A 24,994-nucleotide genomic window follows, 5' to 3' on the forward strand; every position below is an offset into this window, starting at 1 on the left:
TTTAATCAGAAACAAAAATAAAGGAGAAAGTCAACAAAGTCAACAAGAACTTCATAAGATGTACATTTAACCATTGCATAATCCATCTTCAGAGATACCAGTTTTAATAAGTAAATGAATAAACTATTTGTTCTACAACAGTTTCAGTTTAACACCAGTAAATAGAAATAGTCTCCTTTTTGCTTAGTTGATGTGCCAGCATAGTAGAAAGGTTTCTGAAAAAGCCCATATGGTGATAATATGGATCATTTTTAGTGCAGAGAAGAGGGCTGACAACCTCATTTTAGTTAATAAGATTAGCTGCTGATGATTAACACCTTCTGTGCTTACTGTGGCATTAATTTATAGTAAACAAAGAAGCACTTAAGATGATTGTAATTAAAAAAGTCACAGCGCTTCTAAGCAATCTGTAGAGATTTGTGTTTTATGAGAAAATAAAGATAGGAACAAAAGCAGAAGAGAAGTGATTCAGAGAATTGACTGAAAGCTACAGCTGTCAAAAATTTTCAATAAGGGCTAATTTTTTCCATCTTTAAAGTCTCTTCCTAGTCTGGTACTAAAAAAAAATTGTGAAATTGAAGTTACGTTGTCTAAATTCCACATTATTTGACAAATTGACATAGAAGCTAGGCAGAAGTGCAGATTTTATTTGTGAGTAGCAATGATGAACCACCAAATTAATCTTCTTTGACAAACTTGTCTGATATATCAGTGTTCTGACTCTGTGTTTAGGTGAGTGCAGCAGTGGCATCTGTGATGAGGCTGCCTGCATCAACAGTGGTACCTGTACTGCAAGCAAAGCAGATTCATACATTTGTCTTTGCCCTCTTGGATTTAAAGGTCACCACTGCGAAGAAGGTGAGAGAATGTTGGGCTATTTATACCTCTTTGCATGTGTTATTTATTGTTCAATATGTTTTCCACATAGTGACATCCAAGGAACTTTTATGCTGTCACACTGACAGAGGAGGGTACTTTATCTTTTAAAAATCACATTGTGAAACCCTTCCCCAGCATTCACTTTGGGGATATATTCGGCTCCTACATAGCCAGTGACTCTCAAACCTTTTTACTTGTTTAAAATAAGTGTAATTAAGTATCTCAGAGTTAATTTTCAGAAGGTAAAATAGTGTACAACTACGCAGCTGCACATTAACTCTACAAAAATTCCTGCTTTTCTCCTAAAGCCAATGTCAGCTGCATATTCTGAAATGTAAAAGACACAATATAATCTTCCTGCTGAAATCTCAGAGGTACATATAGTCAAGTATATACAGCACTATCTTCTGTGCTGCAGAACTTCTCATGCCAACACTTTTAGTGTGCGTGCTTACTACTTCAAAAAACACTGTGATGAAACACTAAATAAAAGGAGCACAAAGCTTTGCAATAGAAATAAATTCCTGGAAAAGGAAGGGATTAAGGTTGTAAACAGTGTTGGCTAAGATAAAAAGTATGTTTTTGACTTGGAAGATAAAATTTTTAGGTTGTTTTTCTTAACATTATCTTTAAGTACCTATCAAAGACACTGACAGTGGTTGGTAGGAGCCAGCCCCTTACATTGAAGCCTCAAGTGACCTGCTTGTGTATTCTGGATTTCCAGCACTCACCTTGGCCATACCTCAGTTCAACGAGTCCTTAAGGTCATTTGCTAGCACACCGTGGCCCTTGGAACCACAGAATTACCTTTCCTTCATGGAGTTTGAGATGACATTTCGTCCAGATTTAGAGACTGGTGTCCTTTTGTACAGCTACGACACAGACAGCAAGGATTTCCTCTCCATCAACATGGTGTCTGGTTATGTGGAGTTCAGGTTTGACTGTGGCTCAGGAACAGCTGTTATCAGGTAAACAGCACTGCTTGTGTTTCCTTCCCAGCAGTCCCATGGTGCTGATCCAGGAGTGGAGTGGGCTCAAAAGAGTAATAGCCTTTAATGAACTATGGTGCATCATCAGTCTCTGGAGCCTACTTTTTCTAAGGAAGTGCAAAAACACTGGAACTGTATTCGAGGGGATAGGATTTTCTTCCTACATAAGTTTATATTTCAGACTTTATTATCAGAGTTACCATAAGATGCTGCCATCTTACTGCTGATGTTAGTTTTGTTTCTGTATAGAATTGCAGAAATTTCCTGCTTTCCTCCATGACATTGTACTATAGCCAATAGGATATCTATAACTATTTGAGCACATACTTTAGAGTCACAGGATTACACAACACTGGCACTTCTGTGAGCATCTTCATCCATGTTCTCCAGTTTCAGACAGTAAGTATTGGACTGGAGGTGTCAGAAGAAGGTACACCAGGTTACCTTTTTCCTCATAGCACTGCTGGGTTTTTTGTTGTTTTTTTTTTTTGAGGGGTCTGAGGCTAGTTTCCAATTTTCATAACTTAAGCAGATCAAGAGATAAATACATGGTTTAAACAAGTCACCCCAGGCTCTGAAACAGAGACAGATCTTCTGACAATGATTCATCATATCCTAAAATTAGGGTCTAGGGTAGAAGCAACAAAATGCCTCAGGAAAGGCTGCTATCACTCTGTGGAACCAAGTGCCTAGTCTCTGAGCAGCTGTTCCCTGGGCTTTTCTGAAAAGTCAATGAGCTGAGTAGAGCTACTCACTACCTTGGATATAGTCCAAGAGGCTGCCAGTTTCAGCAGGCTGACCTAATATGTAGAAATACTCTACATAAATGTTATGCAAAATGTGAACAGTGCCTGCAAGCCTCATATTTCCCATGTATAGGCACATCAGGAACTTCAGCTATACTGTGATTAGGAGAAATATACTGATTTCCACCTGAACAAGGACCCCAGCAAATGTACCCATTTGGATGACAGAGATGAAATTTCAAGGAAGCAAAAATCAGAAGAATGCACAACCCTAATAAACCACATCTGTGGCAACACAGTTAGCATTGTCAGATAGAGAAGGATCCTGGAGTCACTATGGATAGTTCTGTGAAAGCAGCAGAGTACAGAAATGCAGGAAAAACAGAGAGTGGTTAGGAGTGGAATAGGGGGAAATCCTCCTAAAAACCCCACAATGCACCCAGTCTTGAAAACTTGCTGCCATTCTGGTCACTTCATTTCAAAATAAATAAGCAAAAATTGAAAAAGGGTAGTTGTGTTGATGTCCAGGGGAGGGGGAGAAACAAATAAAGCAGGACCCTTCCACGGTGAAAAGAGTTTGGTGGAAGGTTTCTAAATTGTGAAAGACATGAAACTAAATAAGAAAGAATAATTCTGTATTTTTTCAAAATGCAAGAATTAGGAGTGGCACTGCAGACATAGAAAATAAGAAAAATATGTCTTCTTTTTTTTTTTTTTTTTTTTTCCCCAGCCATCACATAAGTTGTGGAAACTAATTGTCTAGGCATTCAGATGCCAGATCTATAAATACATGGGAAAAAAAAAATCAGGCAAATTTGAAGAAAGCTCTATTGAGGAAGATCTAACACAGTTGTACGGATGCAGCCTCTGACTCAGGAAATAGCTAAATGAGACATTGCCAGAAGCCAGGGTGATATATCAGGGGGAAGAATCACTCCATACTTAACCCTCTTCTTTTCTCTTTATGAAAAGTGGCAGAAATATCTAATGTCAGAGACCTTTGCTCCATCCTAAAATGGCCCTTCTTAAAATAGCCTTCAATATTTTTCGGATTACAGCCCTCTAATTCCAGTTACTGGCAAACCTAGGACATTAAAATAAACTTTTTTTTTTTTTTTTTTTTTTCTCCTAAGTATATTCTGTTGCTTCAAAACACTTTGGGCTAAGGTTTAACCAAGATGTAGGATTGTAAGATGTGACAAGAGCCACAAGCACTTGCCTGGGGATAGAAACTTCCTCTTTCTACTGGAAAGCAGAAGAGGCAGTAGGATGGCAGCTAGCACCAGGAAAAAAGGAGAGTGAGGAGATAACTGGGTAATGCGGGAGACCCATGATATTGTCTCAGGATGTCCTGTTCAGCTCCTTTTCTAGATAGGAAAAGGAGCTCCCACTCTTTTATCAGCTCTGTCAGTGATTAAATAAGATAAGTAGATTGCTGTTTTTTTGTATCTGCTTAGACAATATCCACTTAAAAGTCTGCCTTGGTCTTCATCATACCACTCCACACCTACCTTTGTCCTGAATGGTGATATCACTCTGGTCATCCTGACTTATCTTTTCCACAGGACTAGGCTATTAAATATTATGTCATCATTAGAATACAATTATAATGTCTTTCTAATTGAGGATGAGGCAAGCTCATTTATGTACATCAGCAGCAGGAAAGCTAATAATGTTGATGAAACTTGGGTTTGGCCTTAAGTGTCCCAGGATGGAAGCAGCACCATGCTCTGCGGGTTCCTGGAGAAGCAGGGATGCCAAGAGGACAGACAGATACAGAACCTGAGCTCTTTATCAAGATGTCTCAGGGGAGAATTTGTTACCCTCTGAGACCTCCTTTGCCAGGCATTCAGATGATCAAGATCTTCATTATTTGGTGTAGTTTTTAAGTTTTGGTTTACTTTGGAAGAAACAAACCTTAACCTCACATCACATGAGGAGCCAGAAACGTTCAAATGCTTGCAAAAAGCATTACCAGACTCATGCTGGCTTCAGAAAGCCTTTGCAATTCAGAAATAGCATGCAACTCTGAAGTGGTAACTCTGTAACGCTTAATGATCTCAAATTGTAATTAAATCTCTCAGAGCAGGAGGGTCAATATGGGGATGATCAAGTCAGCAGAGGAGATAAAATGTACATATTGCCACTTATTAGGTAGCCCATTATATCTGGTTCCTTTGTGTATACATATTGACTTCTTGAAGGTGATTAAATTTTGTTACCTATTGATTTACCCAAGGTTGCTAGATCCCAAATGCCAGTACATATGAAAAAGGACAAGTGAATTAATTGCTCAGTGATATTTTTAATAGGATTTTCTGGACCAAGTGTCAAAGTAATATTGCCAGCTTTGTCTAAATAGCTTAAAATGGGCTTTCACAAAATTGGTGAGCAAAATAGATACAACAAAAAGATTTCAAAGCTGATGTTTTTTCTTGAGAAAAAAATAAATTGGTATTCTCACATTTTTAAAATAAACCTTTTTAAATCATCATTTGAATCACAATTCATTCACTATTCCAAATCACAATTTTTCTCAGTTCTTTAATTTTAACTTAATTTAAAAATATAAATAGCCTTAAAATAAGAGGCATTATTTAACCCCCCAAAATCTGGTATTTTTTCATTGAAAGCTAGAGTCTTCAGGTATCCCAGATAACAGCTTCTGATTCTTCCATCTTGACCAGTGAATCAAATTTGAGTTTATATTTTTCCTGGATGAAAGGCTACAAGATAACATTTAGAGGTAAAATGTTTTAACCAGTGTGGTAAAATGATATCTGAAAACAAGAAACAAAGTTGTGTAGAACTTATAAAGGAGAATGTGGTTTTGCTCTTTATAAAGGCTGCTATTCACATTAGTGTTGAATTTATAAATACTATTATGAACAGTTTTTTTAAAAATAAAAATGCTTCCTTTGAAACGGGTGAATGCTTTGCACAGCTGGAGATTGTTGAACTGGAGATTGAACTGGAGATTGGATATCTAGCCAGAATCTCATCACATCATTAGGATCATATTTTAGTTACTTCTCCTGAATGTAGAGCAGCTGGGCTGCACGTCTGTGTATGTATGGATGTGACTGTAATGAGATGCACAGAGAGCTGATAAGCCAGCACAAAGTAGTTCTGTTTCAAAAGAGGATGAAGAATATGGGGACTAGACTGACCATTAAGAGGGGAGCTTTGTCTCCAGCTATATGTCATGGTGAAATCAGGATGCATATCTGAGACAAAAAAATGTCTTTATGCATTGTAAATGACTGAACAAAACCAAAAGTAGCTTGGAGGTAGGTGAGGTGCATGCTGTTTATAGAAATGTTTAAGTTACAAATAAAAGTAGAATTCTCGGGTTTTGCTATAGAAACATGGTCTTATTTTCCTTTGCTGATGGGACTGAGAAATTATGTTACTTCCCTATATGGAAAGAACATTATTCTATTTGCACACTATTCTATTTGTAATATTTATTTAGAAAAAAAACCCAGAGGACTTGACTTTTTAGCTTAGCAACAATATTTGAAAATATAAGAAAGGTAAAGGCTTAAAAAAACTTGAAAGTTTTCTTCCTCTTAAAACAGGAGTGAAGAACCTGTCAGTCTGGGTCAATGGCATGAGCTGCGAGTGTCACGCACAGCGAAGAATGGAATCCTACAGGTGGATAAACAGAAGCCAGTGGAAGGGATGGCTGAGGTGAGGTCCTGAATATGGCAGTTAGACAATAAAAGTGATTGCATAGTAAGCAACACAGGCTTCTCTTAAAAATCTTACAAGCTCGAAAATGTATAAATCTTAGAACAACTTTTTCAAGCCCAAAATCAGAAATTTGCACGTAAAGTCTTCCCTTTGAGGACAGGTGTTCTTTTAAAGGCAGCTGAAATCACAACTTTACCTGCTCATGGTTTTGAGTTTGGTTCATACATGTTCTTGAGGTTCTTTTCTTGGTATTTACTGGTTATGGGAATCCATTGCACAATGCATTCACTGTGAAATGCATTATCTGGTGAAGGAAGAAACTGGAAATTATGTGCAGAAAAAAACACATTTTTACCTCTCTCTGTCTGGATATTGTTCTGGAAAGGTGCCCAAAAGTATATTCTTTCTTTGCCTTTTCCTCCCAAAATAAATTTTCAGGACAGAGCTTACTCTTTTTCAGGACAGACGTGGAATACCTAGGTAAGTAGATGACTTGTATTTTATTTATCATTCACTAAGAGGTCATAGTGAGTCGAGTTTTTAATAAGATTATATGCATGCACAGACATAATTTTTTATTCCAAGAATCTGAGGCTAGAACTGTTTAGAATTTTTTTTTTCCTAGTAGAAAGTTGGACCAGAAAATCAAACCCCAGATTTTTTTTTTAATTTTTTTTTCCTAACTGGGCAAGAGCAGCTGATAGATAGACAGATAGATAGGCCAAAATAGATGGGTCATTTTTTTCCTTGAAGTGCCTCAGTGCAGCTGCAGAAGAAGGCTGGCTGTGAGGTCCCAACAAAGAAATCACAGGAGCTTCTGCAGGGCTGGTGTTAAGCAGCTATTCTGTCCTTAGCTGTTAAAGGTCTTACACTTCACTCCAGGATCCTGACCAGTCCCATAAAGTATCCTGAGCAACTGCTTCTGGTAGCTAATACAAACTCAATGTTTCTTCCATTTAGTCCTGTATCTTGCTATGGACTAGCTTTTCTGATGTTGGAAATGTTAAGTGAATCCCTATTACATGGACTTTGCTCTGATTTTAAATTTATGAACTTTGTTCTGGTTCTAGATTCACACCATTGTCCCTCAAGTAGTTGGAAATATAGCTAGAAGTGCAGTCAGAAGTCAAAATAAGTCAGTCTCCCGCCATTCTTCCTTCAGTATTCTGATTTTGAAATAGAATCACAGAATCAGAGAATTGTCATGGTTGAAAAAGATCACTGTGTCCAATTTTCAATATCCACACCAGAATAAATAAAATACATTTATTTATGTCTATATCACTGTGCCCACTAGAGTATCTCCTGAAGTGACTTGTCTACATGGGTTTAGTGAAGTAGTGGATTCTCCGTCCCTGGAGATATTTAAAAAGAGACTGGATGTGGCTCTCAGTGCCATTGTCTAGCAACCACAACGGTGGTTCAAGGGTTGGACTTGATGATCTCTGAGGTCCCTTCCAACCCAGCCAATTCTATGATTCTATGATTCAAGGAATGGTGACTCTACCACCTCCCTGTACAGCCCATTCCAGTACCTGAATACTCTCTTAGTAACAAAATTCTTCCTAATATCAAGTCTAAACCTCCCCCAGTGCAACTTCAGGCCATTTCCTTTGTCACTGTTCACTTGAGAGAACAAGTCAACATCCCACCTCCCTGCAACCTCCTTTCAGGTAGTTATAGAGAGCATTAAAGTCTCCTCTCAGCCTCCTCTTCTCCAGACTGACCATTTGCAGTTCTCTGAGCCTCTCCTCATAGGAAATACTTGAGATTTTTCAGTTAGTTCTGATTAGGGTAAAACACTGTCAGTAGAGTGTCCTACAATGGCTTTCCTGAGAGAATTGTACAAAGAAGTGCAATTAACAGAATTTAAAAGGCATTATAATAAGCTATAACATCTAATGTAAGCTACTCTGAAGATACAAGCATCGTTCCAGCTACTCTAATGACCTGTTATTTCTGTGTTCCTTGCAGGGGGCTTTCACACAGATTAAGTGTAGCTCTGAAATATTTATTGGTGGAGTCCCTAGTTATGATGCTGTGAAGAAGAACTCTGGGATCCTCAGGCCCTTCAGTGGAAGCATCCAGAAGGTATGTGCACAGAGTAACTGGGCCCATGAAGGCATTTATTTCCATTTTACTCAGTACTCGCTTTAGGTGAAAACTCTTATGTCACTGGCAAATAATTCAACAAAGTAGTCCAACATTTCACCTCTGGAGCCTTCCAAAAAGTGCTTAAACACATATTTCAAAATGAAAAGTTAGAATAACTTTAATAGCCAGTAGATATTTTCACTGCTATAGTTTTCACTTGAGTAGAAGCCAAACAGGATCAAGTTCGGAACAACACATAAATCTGTATCAAAATGAGAGCCCTCAGAGTGTCTTTCAGCATTTTTTATTAATAAACTAACAGAAGGAATGCTTGAATACTTCAAGGTATGCAAACAGAGTCAGCTAAATGTCTGATGAAACCAAAACAAAAATGAGTGAGAAAAAAGCTGCACATCACAGTAGATCCCAGTCAAAGCTGTGTATTGTTATACCACACTGTACTTGGATGCCAAATATTGTCTCCCCTCCTACAATTTTACATAGGGCATGTGAATGGAAAAGATTTTTTTCATTGATGGCAGACTATAGGGGTGATGTTCCAGTGAAGTCAGCTCTGCATGCGTGCAATTCTTTTCTGGAGAATAAATCTATAAATTCTTAATAAGTCCTAATAAGTAATCAAAAGAAAATTCAGATTGAGCCACCATTTGCTCACCCTAGGTTAGGCATACTTAAAATAATTTAGATAAAGCTGAAAGATTTGCCCTGAATCCTTGGTTAGTTTTACAGGAGTGGAGATAGGATACACTTTTTTTAAGAGTCCTATTAATCACTGGAAAATCATTGCTGGAAGTTAGAAACTGAGAAGTCAGGGAAGTCTTCACTGGCCCACCTTTATGTAAGGACTGGATGTTTTTTGTTATTGAATCTCTTTGATGCTGTTTCAAACAGGATACATGCACTTGATGCAACAGCTTCTCCCAGTAGGGCCCCCTGAGGTCCGTCTTCTGAGTTATTCAAGGAGCCAGTGGAATTGTGGCTAGTTTCACTTGTGCCTTTAAAATCTCTTTCTTTGTGAAAAGGATCTTCTTCTTGTTATATAGCTGAGATCAGAAGTTGTATCCACACATAAACTCTTTGCCAAGATATCAGATGAGATTATAAAAAATGTCAGTTTATACTGGAGAACATAGGTTGCTGGCACACTGGAAAAATCCCAACATTTAACAGTTCTCTAGGGCTTATATCAAACAGTTTTGTGAAATCATCAGTAATATCTTTCATCCATTTTTAACTCTAGCATCTTTCAGGCAAGATGCCATAATAGAAAGTAAAAGAAAATGTGAAAAAACATTTATTCTGCTTAGCATTTCTGTTGTCAAGTCATCTCCTGGGCAGATTCCTGAGCTCAGAAGCACTTTTCCTCAGCAATGCACTTCTAATTTTATAGTCCTAGTGCACGACTCTGCTAGTGTTCAAACAGTATTGGTAAATCCTATGCATCTTCACCTCATATGGAGGTTGCCCAAGTCTGTGTCACAAAATACAAAATAAATTCACCTTCAACTGGTCAGGGCAAGGAGCAAAATGAGTTGGACTGCTGCAACTGGAAAACATTCATCACAAGGCATAGTGGTTTTGGCTACATTTTGAGCTTTACCTTTGTCTGAAGGCTTTCAGAGAATTCTTCTGACTAGCACTGCAACACAGAAAATTTGGAAGGTATATGTTTTAGCATGACCTTTGAAGCCTCCTCTCTTTCTGTTTTTTTGTTGTTTGTATTTGTTTTGTTTCGGGGTTTTTTTTTTTGTTGTTTGGTTTTTTTTGTGGGTTTTTTGTTTGTGTTTTGTTTTGTTTTGTTTTTAAACACATAGATTATCTTGAATGACCGGACAATTGATGTGAAACAAGATTTCACTTTTGGAGTCAACCTGGCAAATGCTGCCCACCCCTGCGTGAGCTCACCATGTGCAAATGGAGGCACCTGTGTTCCCAAGAAGGACAGCTATGAATGTGACTGTCCCCTGGGCTTCGATGGGCAACATTGCCAAAAAGGTAACCATGGCTGAGTTTTGATCCAGTGATCTGGAGCTAGTTGCGAAAGTAAGAGAGATTTAGCACCTAAAACCACTGTTGTATGCATCCCTTGAACTAGAAACCAGAGCTCCCTTTGCATCTGTGCACATCCCACATACCCAGGGAAGAATTCCTTTTGTTATTTAAGAACATTGTAATTGTTATCCCAGCACAGAGCTATGATCCATAGATAGCATGGTATCTGGTTGCTCATGGTAGCCGGCCTGAGCATGTGTTTCTTACACCCTCCCTAATTATGGAGTGCTATACAATGAGGGAATTCCTGCCAATGTTCTCCAACATTCTCTGATTATGTTATGTCCTGAACCATGAGCATTGGTAACCCTTGCAATTTTATTCTCCCTAGGGCTCACAACTAGCTCATATACAGAAAGCTCTGGTCCTTTTTTAGCCACGGACTGCTTTGTTGGTAATGTCATGATCTGCACAAGCCCTGCTTTTGTATGGTAATGGAAACCATCAAGGAGGAAAACCTACCCAGACGAACATTATTCTTATTTTCTCACAACCGCTGTAGTAGTTCAGACCTTAGATTTGAGTTTCATGAAGGGGTTAAATAAAAAAAAAAAAAAAAAAGGAAATTGTGCTTTGGGTTATTCCACTAGATGGAGATATTTCTCTTCTGTCAGGCCTGATCTCAAAAAGTCCTGAGGGAAAATTTTGTGGCAGCAAACTCAGTTCAAAAGAGCTGACTGACCCTATTGTCTTCACTCACTCTTTCATTTCTCACAGGGCACACTTCAAAGTTAAAATTAGTGTTTTGGTTAAATCATGATGAACAGATTAACCTTGTCTTAAAAAAAAAAAAAAAAAAAAGGCAAAAAAAGAAGAGACAGTGTCTTAGAAAAAGACCATTTTATTAAATAAAATGCAAGAAATCTGCAAATGTTTTTGTGGTCTAACTAGTAAACTAATAGCTGAAACAACATCATTTATCCTTGATTTTCTGAGGGGAGGAGAGAAAATTGCTCTGTTCCCCTGCATCACCCAGAAGGGTGCACAGGCCTGCACAGTCTGAAGCGCCTTGTGCCTTTGTCTGGATCTTGGCTTTTGCTTCCTCGAACTTAATTCATATTTAAAAGTGCTCACAAGTTATCTGTCTTCTCCTCTGATGCTTGTGGCTGCTGATCACAGCAGCCTTTCCTGTCTTCCTGCACTTGTGCAGCCTCAGCCCCTGCCAAAAGTTCATGGTTTTGCTGAGGGATGGACAGTAACCATGGAGGTCCTCCTGAGAGCCACAGCTCTGATGAACTTGGAGAAGATTTCTCAAAAGAATCCTTATCAGTGTCTCTTTGGTAGGGTCTAGACAGGTCTAAGGCAGGATTCATGTGTGTTTCCACTCCTCCTTCAGAACAGTTAGGCATATGGGAGGAACAGGGCATATGGGAGTCTGAAGGTGCAGTCTCCATCCTCTTTGCTGGTGGGCTGCTGTAACCCCACATCCTGAAGAAAGAAAATGCTTGTGATGAACTACACTTCATACTCCAAAATTAGACATGCCACTTATAAAACTCAACGTAAATCATGCTGGCATGAGGCTATTGATTCATATCATTGGCCTAGGATTCAGCACAATTTCTGCTATGAACTGGTGCTTTCCCCTGGTTAGAGCTGATCCTCACATAAACCATGATGAGTCTAATGGGGCTTGAAAACCAGAACTGAAGGTCATACCATACATCTTTATGTGTGTTGAGCAGACAAAAATAAATACTTGGGCAAGCCACTAAGAATTGAAGAGTTCTGCTTTAAAGAGTACTAAAGGGAAGTGGGATAGTGGGTTTGCAGAAAGGTGGGCATGAAACTGGAAAATCATTGTAACAGACATTTTCATGCTATAGAAAAATAAAACCAGAATGTTCTTGTTTTGTTTTGTGCTGACTCACTGCAGAGTGTGGAAGTTACTGCCTAAACAGTAAGTACTGCAAATGATTTGAAAACTGCTCTGTCATTGTCTATCCGTGTCTGCTCTAGCAAGCTGGATGCTGGATTTCCATTAAGCCTGGCAAGCTTCTATCAATAAACAAATTTATTTATGGGATTATATAATACTGCCATAAACCTTGTTCTCTTGATATTTCAAACTACATCCAGAGCACCTGGTAAGTGTAGAGCTTGTCCCTGCAGTGGCAAAGCAGTGAGGCCAGAAGGCTGTCTGAGTGAGGCCAGGAGGTTGTCTGAAGCCTGCTGCTTCAGGCTGCCCTGCAGTTCAGAGTTCAGTCCTGCCTTGTTATGAGAACTTTGATGCCCCTCAGTCAAATAGTGATGAGCAGGGAGAGAGTGAATGCATTTAGTCCTAGCTGTCCTTACTGGGGCTATTCCTTACCAGTTGTGAAGATTCTGCATTCATCAAGGGTATGCTAAAAAAGCTTTCTGTGCCTGAATTCCATGCAGCAAGTGAAGAGCAAGCAGAGATAAATGCCCATCAAGTTCCATAGGAGAAATCAGAGTGCTAGAGCAGGCTCAAAGGCTTCTGCGTGGCCTGGGCACCTTCCCCTGCCAAAGGGAAGAGCAGTTGGGCTCCAGTGCTGGGGTGAGATGTGATGGAGGAAAAAGGACTCTTTTCATGCTCTACTGCCATCTGCTGTGGTCAGACACTGTCCCATGCAGAAAGCATCAGATCTGATGAGGAATGTCTGGCTGAGTGAAACAGGTCTTTTGTAACCTCCCAGTGATGCTGGCAGGTATCTGACAGCTGTGGATGGCCTGTGGTGGTTTCTCTAGACACATTAGGCAGCTTTCCTGATTTCAGTATGGATGAAAGCAGGCATTTGTCACTATCTAAAATGCTCAGTCTAGGCACTTAGAGCTAAATTTTGTATTTCTGTCATTGGCTGCCAGACTACACCAATTGTTGCACATCTATGTTACACTGAGTTCTTAAGCCTAGCCAGCTTCTGCATTGCACAAAGAAAGCAAGCATCTCTGCCCTGGAAAGCTTGAAATTTATATAGATGGGATTAGTTTTGGATTGAAGGGATTAATTCTCAAGAAGAATGAAGGCAGCTATTTTAAGGAGTTCATGAAAATGGCCTTTATGAATCCAACAGTCAGTTATGAGAGATGAACAACAAACTATACGATGTTCACTCAAAAGAAAATCTGTTCAGGCCGATGCTAATCCTATTGAAGGCTGTGTATGAGGGATGTTCAGTGATTTATATGACCGATGAGTTGAGTTATTTTGCCAGTTTTCTCCATGGCAGCAGTATACCAGGTCCAGCTGCAATGTGTAGTGCTGTCCCAGCAGCTGTGTGCCACAGAGTTATTCCCTGGAGGAGTGGGAGATGCTGTGTGGGAGACACTGGGGAAGTCATGACCCATGAAAGGAGCACTGCAGCATGTCAAATACACACATGAAGGGGCTTTGCAGCCTCTGTTATACAGCTTGTAGCATAACATCTGTTGCTTTCAGTAGACCCAAAGTCATTAGGGGCAACCTGTATGTGCTCACCAGGCTTTAGCCTTCCCCTGCACTGCTCTCCAGGGGGTAAGTCCTGTGTGGCAGAATCTGCTCTGTGCAAAGTCACATACACAAAAGGAGAAAATGAGGCGCTCACAGGTCTCCTGTGCTGCCCTCCAGCCTTGCTTGGCAAGGTTGAGAGGTCTCAGAACATGCTCTGCACATGGTGCTCCACTGGGATTTGGGGAGGAGTTTCTTAGACTAAGAACAGAAGCTGATTAATCCATAAGCTTTGGCATGAACTTGGCTTCAACTGCATAGAGATTCAAGGAGCGTGAAGGGAGGGATAGAAGTATAATTTGCAATGTTTTCCCAGTACTTCATATTTTCCTGTGCTAATGTTTATGGTGAAACAATACATTAGGACTATGACACGAAAGCCATAACTAGAGGAACTGCTGGCAGTTTAAATGCCTCAACTACTGCCCATGCATTTAGTTACAAACTGCCTGTGAGTTCAGCTCAGTTCTGTGACATTGGCAGGTAGCTGCCAATGCAGGAGTAAATCAGTAAGAGTCTTGTCTGGTTTTCCTTCCATTTCCATCTTAGCTAACTCACAGTCATCTTTTTCCAATTTGTTTTCAGCCATTACAGAAGCAATCGAAATCCCACAATTTATTGGTCGCAGTTACCTCACATATGACAATCCAGATATCCTGAAAAGGTAACGTATCTCCTGTGAACCTAAACATGTTCTTTGTTAAATGTTATAATGCTAGAAGCCTCATGTGGGAAGATGCTGTATGTTTAAGGATCTTTAGATGTATTTGCGTATTTCTATATTTCAGGAAAAATCCCATTTTCTGTGTGGATGCTCATGGCTGTTTGTTATCTCAGCATCTTTCAAGCTGTAAGGAAGTAGTATGCACAGTCTACATCTGACCTGCTGTCTGCTTTCTTAGAGCAAAGTTCTTCAAACTTATTTTGGGCAATTCTGTACCCTAGAAGATGCATAAGTTTGGCTTGTCATAACAAATTCATCCATCTCATTCACTTCAGGCACTGGTTAGGGTTCAGTGTAGCTTGGTACCACTGACCTACCAGGACTTTCTGATTTGTTCTTTCTTATACTTCTTCCATTGGTTTCTAAGAGGAACAAACCTACTGGACTGGATTTCACACTAGGTTTGGGGGAAAAAAAAGTCTTTTATCTTACTTGTCTGAAGTAACCCAGTAGCTATTGCATTTGGGATTCTGGAGAACCAAGTTAAATCCCTCCACTCTGAAATGCTGTAAATGGGGATGTGAACCGTAGTCCCTCACACATCAGCACCTAGACAAGTGGCAAAACCATAGCCAGCAAGACCAGTGGAGCCATCATCTTTTAGATTTGTTTGAAAGAAGACTTTCCCATTTCAATATTTTACTATTTCATCTTTCTTCCTTAAACAAGGGTTTCAGGATCAAGAACGAATGTGTTCATGAGGTTTAAAACCACAATGAAGGAAGGTCTTTTGATGTGGAGGGGGGACAGTCCCATGAGACCAAACAGTGATTTCATTTCTCTAGGCCTTCAAGAAGGAGCACTAATATTCAGGTAAACTTTCACTTCTTTATTTTTGCTGCATGCAGAACAATCACTGCTCCAAGGGATCTCCACATTCACATCCAGTGCACTTGTCCTTTGCTATAGTGGGAGACAATTACATTGTCAAAGTTTTGTTCAGTGATGGTTCCTGTTTTTCTCTGTGAGCTGAAGAGGTAATATGCTCCCAGCTCCACATCATTCTCAGTCCCTCTCTCCCATTTCTTTAACATCAGATTTCTAGTGTCGCTTTCCAAAAATCTTCCCATGAGGGTATGAATGCTCCCAGTAGCTCTCCTCATGACCCTTGAAGCCCTTGCTATCTCAGTTAAGCAGAGCAGGTGTAGGGTGTGAGGAGAGAGCAGGAGTCAAGGAAGGAGACCCTGCTGATGCCCATGATGAGGATCACTCTTCACCAGAGACTGCACATGGGACCAGGGCTCCCACCTTCTCAAACCCCCAAATGTCCAACCCTGTGACACAAACCCAGCTGACACCAGGCATTGCTACTGCCAACAACCACAGAATTACTTGTCTAAGAAACCTGTAATATTACTGTCAAAAGTTGAAAGTGGGAAATATTGGGAAATAGCTGAACCCATGTTCTGTCTCTCCAGAATTGCTTCCTCCCTTGCAGGCACTTAGGCAGCTTTTTGCATGGTTCTTTTTGGGATTCCTGCCCTTAGAGAGATACCCTTCCTCTTGATACCTTTTTAGCTCATGTAAGACAAATACTGAAACATCAAACTACAAATGCCATCAATATTACAGATTTTAGTGAGACACTTGATCAAATGACAAAGATTTATTAATCATTTAATCTAATAGGCAACTATTTTTAACTGGTTGAGGTTTGCTACCATGTATGCATAAGCAATGTTACACGTCTATTTAAATTAATTTCTGTGAAGCGTTTTTGATGTGGTTTTCTGTAGTTAACTTTGCAAAAGCTCTTAGCTTCCTTATTGACTCTGCAGAAATGGTGCATTTGAGGTATGCATACCTTCCACATGCATTTACACGCGTGTAAAATTTAAATCCCAGATTAAAACTCTCATAAACACTGCATACTGAAATGGAACACAGATAGAGACCGTGAAAGAACAAATGCAGGAAAAAAATCTACCATCTCCTTTCACAGGGATTGATCCTTATGCTAACTTCAGCTTTTGGAAGGTGAGATCAGAATATCCAGGGCTGTGAATTGATGAGATACGTTTTCCTGCAGCCTGAAATTTGTTATCTGTGTTCTGATCCATTTTGAAATTCTAAACACACCTTTTCTTTCCCATTTTCTGTGACCTAGCAGAGCACATGCTGCTGTAAATCCTTTCTGTTGCTCCCTGCTTCTTAGAAGATAAAATCATTATTGTAGGGAATCCCCATTCATTCAGGATACGAATCCGGTATTTGTAAGCAAAGCTCTAACACTTAAATACAGACCTGAACACCAATCTCCTTCAGTAGCTGTCAACTTAGACTAGTATCTGATTCCTGGGTAAAAGGAGATGCTTGTTGGAGACATTTAAACTTCTGGCAAGGAGTCAGATATAGAGCAAGCATTTTGCTCTGGGCAGCTGGCAACTTAATGTGCTATTCTCAAGTACCTAACCTTGACAAAGAACTTAATTCCATGCTCAGTCTTTTCTTAAGAGATGATGGTGCTGGCTTTATACTCTGAAGCTCAGAACAGGCACAAATCCAGCAGTGGTGGCTCAAGCTAATTCATCCTGCTTATATCTAAGCACCCAACATTTCACTGTGTTGCAGCATTTACTTCCCCTTTGTGAAGGTTGTCCCAAGTTTCTGCAACCCAAAAATTAAGAAATATGAAGTGTAAACATGATGGGAATGTTGTATTTGCTGCATACTTTTAGTAGCAGCAAACACAAAGAAATAATCAGAGCTGCAACCGAGGCATGCAATTTCATGATTATCCCTGCATTTATATATTAGGCTTCACCCTTTTTAACATCACAGGTCTGAGTCTTCCTTATAATTCAGAGGATTTTCTGATCTCTTATAGCTCATGTGCTTACTTACTCTTGTAATAGTTTCATTAACAGTTTGCAACCTCCGACTGCTTTTGACCATTAGGCCAAAGGTCTGTAGGTCCACTGACCTTCATAATCTTCTGTTTTGGGGAGTAACTGCCATGCAGAAAGCCCCTCCTTGCTCCTATGGGATGCTGGTGATGGTAGCCACTCTAACCAGGGCAGGAGGGAGTTTGGCATATTCCACCATGGGCCTGCCTTTGCAAAGTATCTGCATCCTTCCTGAGCTTCCAAACAACTCCCCCAGTCCCTCCAGAGTGTGAACCATCAGGGTTATTCTTGAGGCTGAGCAGGTGGATGGAGCATGGAGCAAGGACCCCTGACCAAGCTGGGGGGCAGACAGTCTTTACAAGGGATGCAATAACATTTTTAAACTTTTTCTAATTGTAGCTACAATTTGGGCAGTGGCATTGTTTCCATTGTGGTGAATGGCTCGTTCAGCGATGGCCGGTGGCACAGGGTCAAGGCTGTTCGGTAAGTGACCGTGCTTCATTTGGGAGGTGTTTTTAAGCTGCCCTGCCATTAAAGGTGCTGGCTGGCATGTCTGGACACTTGTCGGGTGTGAATCACTGTGGCTCCACTCTCTCACATGGCTTAGTAGTTGAACTGTTAGCAACTTGGCTGTTTCAGGACAATGCACACAAAGATTATTGTATTAGAGGTGACAGTGCCAACTCTGAAACTCAGCACAGCTCAAGGCAGGCTGCCAAAGTCACGAAGGGCTATTCTGGGACTGTGACAGACATTCTCTTAAACCCATACCATTTGGGTTAAGAGTGTTTTTCTTTAATGTCTGCATTTTGAAATTCCCTAGTGAGCATTTTGCGGGCTGGCACAAGCACTGGAGCACAGACAGTTCTATGTCTACTTTTTCAATTTGGAGGAGGTGCAGACATCTTACAGTATATATATATAACTCCTATTTGTAATTCATTACTTCATGGGAGACAAGTGTGCCCAGGAAGGAAAGCATACATGCCTCTCTTTGTGGGATGTTATTTCCCTGGAAATCACTGGCTAACATTAACATGTCACTAAATTCAGTCGGAATGAGAGCCTGTCACATGGATCTTCTGTCATTATGGCCATTGGCCATATATAAAATGGAAGTAGCCTAAAAGCTCTAGGAGGAAACAAAACTGCTTATAGGTATGTTCCACCTTAGCTTGCACATTTTTTCCCTTCTGTTGAAGCTTCAGCAGTATGTGTTTCTTATATTTCATCTGATCTTTATCAACACAGCAGAATCTGCTTGTCCTCCCCTCTCTCCAAGCCACACAATTTAATTATTTCCCAGTTTTTTCTCCTCTCCAAATGTGTCCCCCACCCTCTGCAGGTCTCTGCCATCTTAGTCCCTGTGAAAAAACCCACACTGGCCTTGAATGCCAGAGCACTCTGCTGTCTCTAGGGTCCCAAGCCTGTGTCATGAATACTGGCGAGCACTGAATCACACATCCTGGTGAGGGGGAGATGCTGCTGCTGCTCCTCCTCCCTCCGGTAGGCTGGATGCCTGACAGAGTTTCATTTTTCCATTCAGGGATGGGCAGTCTGGCAAAGTAACTGTGGATGATTATGGTGCCAGGACCGGTAAATCCCCCGGGAAGATGAGGCAGCTGAACATCAATGGAGATCTCTATGTGGGTGAGTGCTTCCCATTCCCTTGCAGGACCCAGGTGCATTTTTGTGTTTGTGAGGTTGGCTGCAAGGCAGGGAGAGCATTCCAACTCTGTCTATGTTGATGTGAGGCATTAATTTATCAGCCTCAGGTCCTACACAACCTGTTTTTTGCAGGGAAACCTCTCTGAGTGGGATGGGGGGGACTTGTAAGAGAAGAGACCGGTACCATGGGGGGCACTCTGGTACCCCCCCCCCCAGCGTATATAGAGGAACATCAAGTGTGAACCCCTCACCTTCTTGGGAATCTGGGCACCTACCCTTATTCAATTCTTATTGATAATACAAATTCTGCAATATATAGTTGTTAATTTATTTCCTGCTCTTCCCTTTTTTGCTTTCAATCGCTCAAAAGCTATGCTTAGAAAAACACAGAGTAAATCTGTAAATTAAAATTCACTTCTGAGGTATGCTAGGAAGGCTAATGGCATTGCTGGGCATGCAGTCTGCCAAGCAGAAGTGGACACCCCTGTCAGTAAAGAGTTTCTAATCACTGTCTTTCCCCCAGGTGGCATGAAGGAAATAGCCCTGCACACCAACAGGCAGTACATGCGGGGCCTGGTGGGCTGCATCTCCCACCTCACACTTTCAACTGACTACCACATCTCACTGGTGGAGGATGCAGCTGATGGGAAGAACATCAACATGTGTGGGGCCAAGTGACAAGAGAGGAATCCTGGTGCCGAGGACCTGTCATGTGCTTGCGTGTGTGGCTGAATGTGAACTTGCTGCCACAGCCCTCTAGCACCTTTGCCATCTGGGGAGATGACAGAGCCAAAGGGAAACCCTGAAAAGAAAAAAAAATAAAATAACATTTTTCCCTCTACTTTCCTCTGCTGACCAAACCAAACTGAGTCTTTCTGTAGGAACCATCCCCTCTGCCCATTAAGTGTTTAGTAAACCTTAAAGGTTGTTCTTCAGTGCAACCGGCAAAGAAATGTGTGATGTTATGAGTAGCTCAGTGACTGTGTTGTGATCCATAGGTTATCTTTTGTAATATCAGACAGAGCAGTCCTCAAACAGCTGCATTCATCCCACCCTGCAGTGGTATGACTGTGTTGTTCAACAAATACACCATTAGGCGGTGTACCTATGCATTCAAATGTATGTCCTGGAAGAAGCTCTTCTCCTGACCAGTCTCTGATTTGGCTAAATTATGCTTCATCCTGTGCAAATAACAGCTACAGTGACTGGCTTAAAAATAATGTTTGCTGAGGAGGAAAGTTCTTAAAGTCTACTTTTTTATTACAAGGAACAAATTCAGTGATTCAGTTTTGTAGAAGTAATTTTATATTTGTATATTTTTTATAGCAGCAGCAAACCTGCTTACATGGTATAACTTTTAACACTTAGGTGTACTACACAATTAGCTCTTTGCACACTTTCCTAAAAATAGCAAAGTGACCTGTGGTTTAAATTTCTTATTCAGAAAGCTTAATGTCTGTATTATACAGTTTTGATGGGGATATTTGTGACTTATGACCAGTTTTAAATCTTACTCTCTTTGTTTTGTAAATTTTGACAGTTTAAGGTTGTACATTATGAAGCTTTCCTGGCTTAAACAGATTAAAAGTTATAAAAAAAAAAAAAAAAAAAAAAGAGAGAGAGAAATTGCTACTGTGGTGTTAATAATAGGTTTTTTTCTTTTTCTTTTCCTTTTTCTTTTTCTGAAAATAGACATGCAAGAGACCTTAGTGGGTCACAGTCCTCCTACAATGAAATGTTTTCTAGGCACTGGACCAACACTTACGCAACCTTGATTGCCAAACTGTAATTCAAGCAGGCAAACAGAGTGCTGTCGAGACACTAAGGAAATAGTCCAGAATGTCATAGTTTGGAGATTTTTCTTCCTTAATTCTTTGTTCAAAACAGATCAGTGACCCATCGAGAGGGTGGGTGGGGAGTGGAGAAGAGACTGACCATGCAGTAGGGATCCCCACAGCTTGCCATGTGCCAGCAGTGGGAGAAGCACCTCCTCAGTGGTGCAGGTTCATCTGAATGCCTGTGGCTTACCAGGACCTGGTATGGCAAAAAGTAATGGAAATAAGGAATTTTTTGCCTTGTTTTCACTGTGCCCAGGGTTCCCCCAATCCTCTGGGAGCCAAAACATATTCCTGAGGCTTGTCCCACCCACACCTGACCACGAGTAGCTGCAGGTACAATAGAAAAAATAACAGCTGGCACTAGATAACACAAATTGACTACTAAGGGGACCCCCTGCCCCTCTTCTGCATGCTGACAGGAATACCTTGATAACTTAGATGGAAGATACAGTTTCTTGTAGATGTGGCAACAGCAATCAAAAACAAATACTTAAACTTGCTGAAAATAGAAAAGCACAGGAAAATGCATGATGATGCCAGCAGGCAACATGTGCACCTGTGCTCTGCCCCCCGTTCAAATCACAGTTCAGAAAAAAAATGTCACTAGAAGACACGGGCAGCTTGCAGAGAAGCTAGAGACACTTCTGGGTGTCCTTCCAGAGGAGGTATTGCTTTGTGTGGCGTGGGGATCCCTGTGGGGAGGGAGAAACCTGTGCACTGTTGGGAAAAAGGATTCAGGATGCAGCTTTAAAACTGAAGTAAATGGAATGTGATGCCATGGGGTGCAAAGGGGAAACGTGCAGAGTCTGAAAAAGGGTGAAAACTAAAATCTCTGGAGGCAGAAACTTTTGCAGGGTGCTCACTGCAACCCCCCTGCCAGGCAGAGCCCGTGCTCAGGCTGCGCCTCAGCCGCTGCTGCTGGAGAGGGAACAGCCTCGCTTTATCTGCTCGGGGAATGCATCCCAAATGGCAGAGACCTGTCCTGACCTGATCCAGCTGGCAGTACCCCGAGTTCTGGGGACCTGCTGTGCCGGCGATGGACAGGGGACAATGCTGATCCAGAAACTGCATCAGCCTTCGTTCTGGCACACACACCTCACCTTTCCCAGCCTTTCATTTCTGTCGCAGGGTTTGGGGAGCGGCTCCAAGACAAGCATCTGAAGGGAGGGGTCTCTATTTTAAGATAGTTTACTGTAGAGTCGCAGGGGGTTTGGTACAAGGCAATGCTTCTCCATAACAAAAGCAGCTCTTTGAAATGAAATGTAGGGCAGGAAGAGAGTGGGTAGGAAATAGCTCCGTTGTTGTTGTGGAAAAGGGAGAGCAGCTCCCCAAATGCCTGTTTCCAGCTGTGTGTGGGAATTAAGAGCTGGCAGCATCGCCCCACCATAGCACAGACTGAGCACGAGTGGCACAGTTGCGTGGTGCCAGTCTGTCGGGGAAGAATAGCAAAGATGATGCAGAGTTTGCATCTTTTAAATCAGTTAAAAAACCAAAAAAACCAAACAACACCCTGCCCCCCCAAAAAACCCCACATGAAAAAAAAAAAAAACAAAATAAAAACAAAACAAACCCCAAACCAACCATCCAATCAATCAAACAAACAAACAGAAAACCAAAAAACAAACAATCCCAAAAGGAAAATTCTGAATTGTGAAGCATCCTGCATCCACATCTCCAATCTCCCTGGTGAAGCTTGGGTCTGGGTGAGAGGCATGGGTTTCCACTCAAGGGGATGAGCAGGATATAGGTGCCAGAAACTCAGGAACATCTGACCAGATGTGGATGCTTGGCCACTCCCCCAACCCTTCTGATGCTGGGCTAGGGAAGAAAAGGGGAAAGGCCAACAGTGCATGGAGGAGTACTTAGTAATTTTCCCAGGAACTGGCCTGGATGTGTTGCTTACTGCCTCCCAGGCTATTTACTAATCATGTTATTTATTCTTGGGCCATATCAACTACTCAAAATTACCCCAGTGCTGCTGCAGGATGAGGTCTTGCCATTAGCATAGCCATATGCCAGCAGTTCAAAGTGCTTGTGACTCTCTTTGCAATTTAATCAGCTTCCTAAAAGTGCAGTCCTTATCCTTCCTTCTAATATTTCACACTAATCCTCAAAGACATTCCCCTTCACTTTCTAGGGCTAAACACTCCCCTTGGTGCCAGCCTGGCATGGGTCAAGGGACCAGGCTTTGTGATGGGCAGTGCTTGTGGGCAGAGCTTCTCCTGCCTGCCCCTCATCCTGCCCAGGGCACGGGGAATCTCAGTGCTCTCCACCACTTCCCTATCCTCCTGGGGACCAGCTACTTGGTAGTCAGCAGTTAGGTTTACTCAGGTCATCTGAAAGCAAAATAAGGAGGGGGGAAAATGGCAAAAAAACCAACAACCCAAAAAACCAAACAAACAAAAAGCAAAAAGAGACATCAAGGGCAACTAAGGACAGATTAGACTTAGCAATGGTCCCTGAGGTAGGCAAATTCTTACTGAACTAGTATGTCCTGGGTGGTACAAGGTGAGGGAAGAGGAGACCTTTTCCATCCCAGTTCTCCTAGCCTGCCCCTGGTGTGCAAAGAGGTGAAGAGGACGAGAGGCTCCCAGGGCTGGGAAGCTGCCCATTCAACTATTAGCACACAGACGTTAAAAGTTAAATTGTTAAAAGTTACTTTTTTATCAGAAAGGCTTTGATTTTGAGACGCTATTTTTATTTTGTTGATAAAGCAACATAAGTCATATCGGAAATGCATCGTTCCAGCACTGCACGTGCAGTTCCCATCATGGTGGTACCAACCCTCAAGGGGCAAACCCCTTCACTTTAAAAAAGTATATAGAAGACAGCTGTGGTTTACTCATGGGGAGCAGCAGCCACATCTGGCAGCAGCCAGGTGCATCTTTTTATCAGTATTTTATTTTATTTTATTTTATTTTATTTTATTTTATTTTATTTTATTTTATTTTATTTTATTTTTTGGTGAGGGTGCATACAGTGCGGTTATTCCTTCTCAAGAGCAACATCTTCACATTCAAGCTGAGGCATTGCCAGCTCCAGCAAGCACACCACCCCTCATTCTTATTCCATTTTTCCAGCAGCTTGAGTCACTGCAGGCAGCCCTGGTCCCTCATTAGGTGATGATGTGTCCCTGTCCCTGCACATCCCACAACCCAGTGGGGGGTCAGGCAGCTCTGCAAGGCTCTGACTCTGCCCTCAGGGGCAGAACCTGACCCCTCTGCCAGTGCCCTTTTCCCAACCCCTGTGATGGCAGTGGTGTGACCAACTGACCTCATTTCTTTAGAAGGTCCACTCAATGACAGAGCATTTTTCTTTGTTTATTGTCCATCATACAAAGGCAACATTGTTTCTCTCCCTCAGTTATTTCTTTTTTAAGCTTCCCTCAGTCTCCCTTTCTAGGAAAAAAACAGTGCTGGCTCTTTCAACATTCATCTCCACATGCTGTGTTTTCCAGCACTGCATGTAACTGCAATGTATGGGGACAGTGTGGAAGAAATGAGGCTACTGAGCATGAACACCCCACTTTCAGGATTACAAACTTTTCTACAATTTTTGTTTGGTTGGTTGGTTTGTAGACTCATATAGTTTCTAGTAGCAGTAGCATACATGGTGAATTTTGTCACCCCAGTAGAATTTTCCTTAATTTTCCTGTCTTTTGAAGACTACTAAAGAGAAGTATTTACTACTGTCTTTACAATATCTCTTGCTTTTATTTTTTTTTCCTTGTCACAGCTTTCAATGTTGATATAAAGAAAGCAGAATTCAGAAATGAAATCAGAGAATCAGAGAATCACAGAATGGTTTGGGATGGAAAAGACCTTAAAGATCATCTAGTTGTGTCCACCTTGCATGGGCAAGGACACCTCTCACTAGACAAGGCTGGTCAAAGCTCCATCCTGCCTGGCTCTTAACACTTCCAGGGATGGGACAACTCCTCTGGGCACCCTGTGCCAATGTCTCACCAATCTCACACTAAAGGATTTCTTCCTA

General features: G+C 41.3%; 1 protein-coding gene across 1 annotated transcript in view; it reads left to right on the forward strand.

Moving 5' to 3' along the window:
* The window catches only part of EGFLAM (EGF like, fibronectin type III and laminin G domains), a 72,906-nt gene extending 52,934 nt beyond the window's left edge, over positions 1-19,972 (forward strand). The window contains exons 14-23 of the mRNA XM_030467949.1: positions 733-858; positions 1,604-1,847; positions 6,196-6,307; positions 8,285-8,401; positions 10,240-10,420; positions 14,511-14,589; positions 15,319-15,462; positions 17,895-17,978; positions 19,042-19,145; positions 19,687-19,972. Coding sequence (XP_030323809.1) covers positions 733-858; positions 1,604-1,847; positions 6,196-6,307; positions 8,285-8,401; positions 10,240-10,420; positions 14,511-14,589; positions 15,319-15,462; positions 17,895-17,978; positions 19,042-19,145; positions 19,687-19,841 — 1,346 coding nt within the window. The 3' untranslated portion in view covers positions 19,842-19,972. The remainder of the gene's footprint in view (positions 1-732; positions 859-1,603; positions 1,848-6,195; positions 6,308-8,284; positions 8,402-10,239; positions 10,421-14,510; positions 14,590-15,318; positions 15,463-17,894; positions 17,979-19,041; positions 19,146-19,686) is intronic.
* Positions 19,973-24,994: the final 5,022 nt, after the last annotated feature.

Source organism: Calypte anna, chromosome Z (assembly GCF_003957555.1).
Source record: "Calypte anna isolate BGI_N300 chromosome Z, bCalAnn1_v1.p, whole genome shotgun sequence".
Taxonomy (NCBI): Eukaryota; Metazoa; Chordata; class Aves; order Apodiformes; family Trochilidae; genus Calypte; species Calypte anna.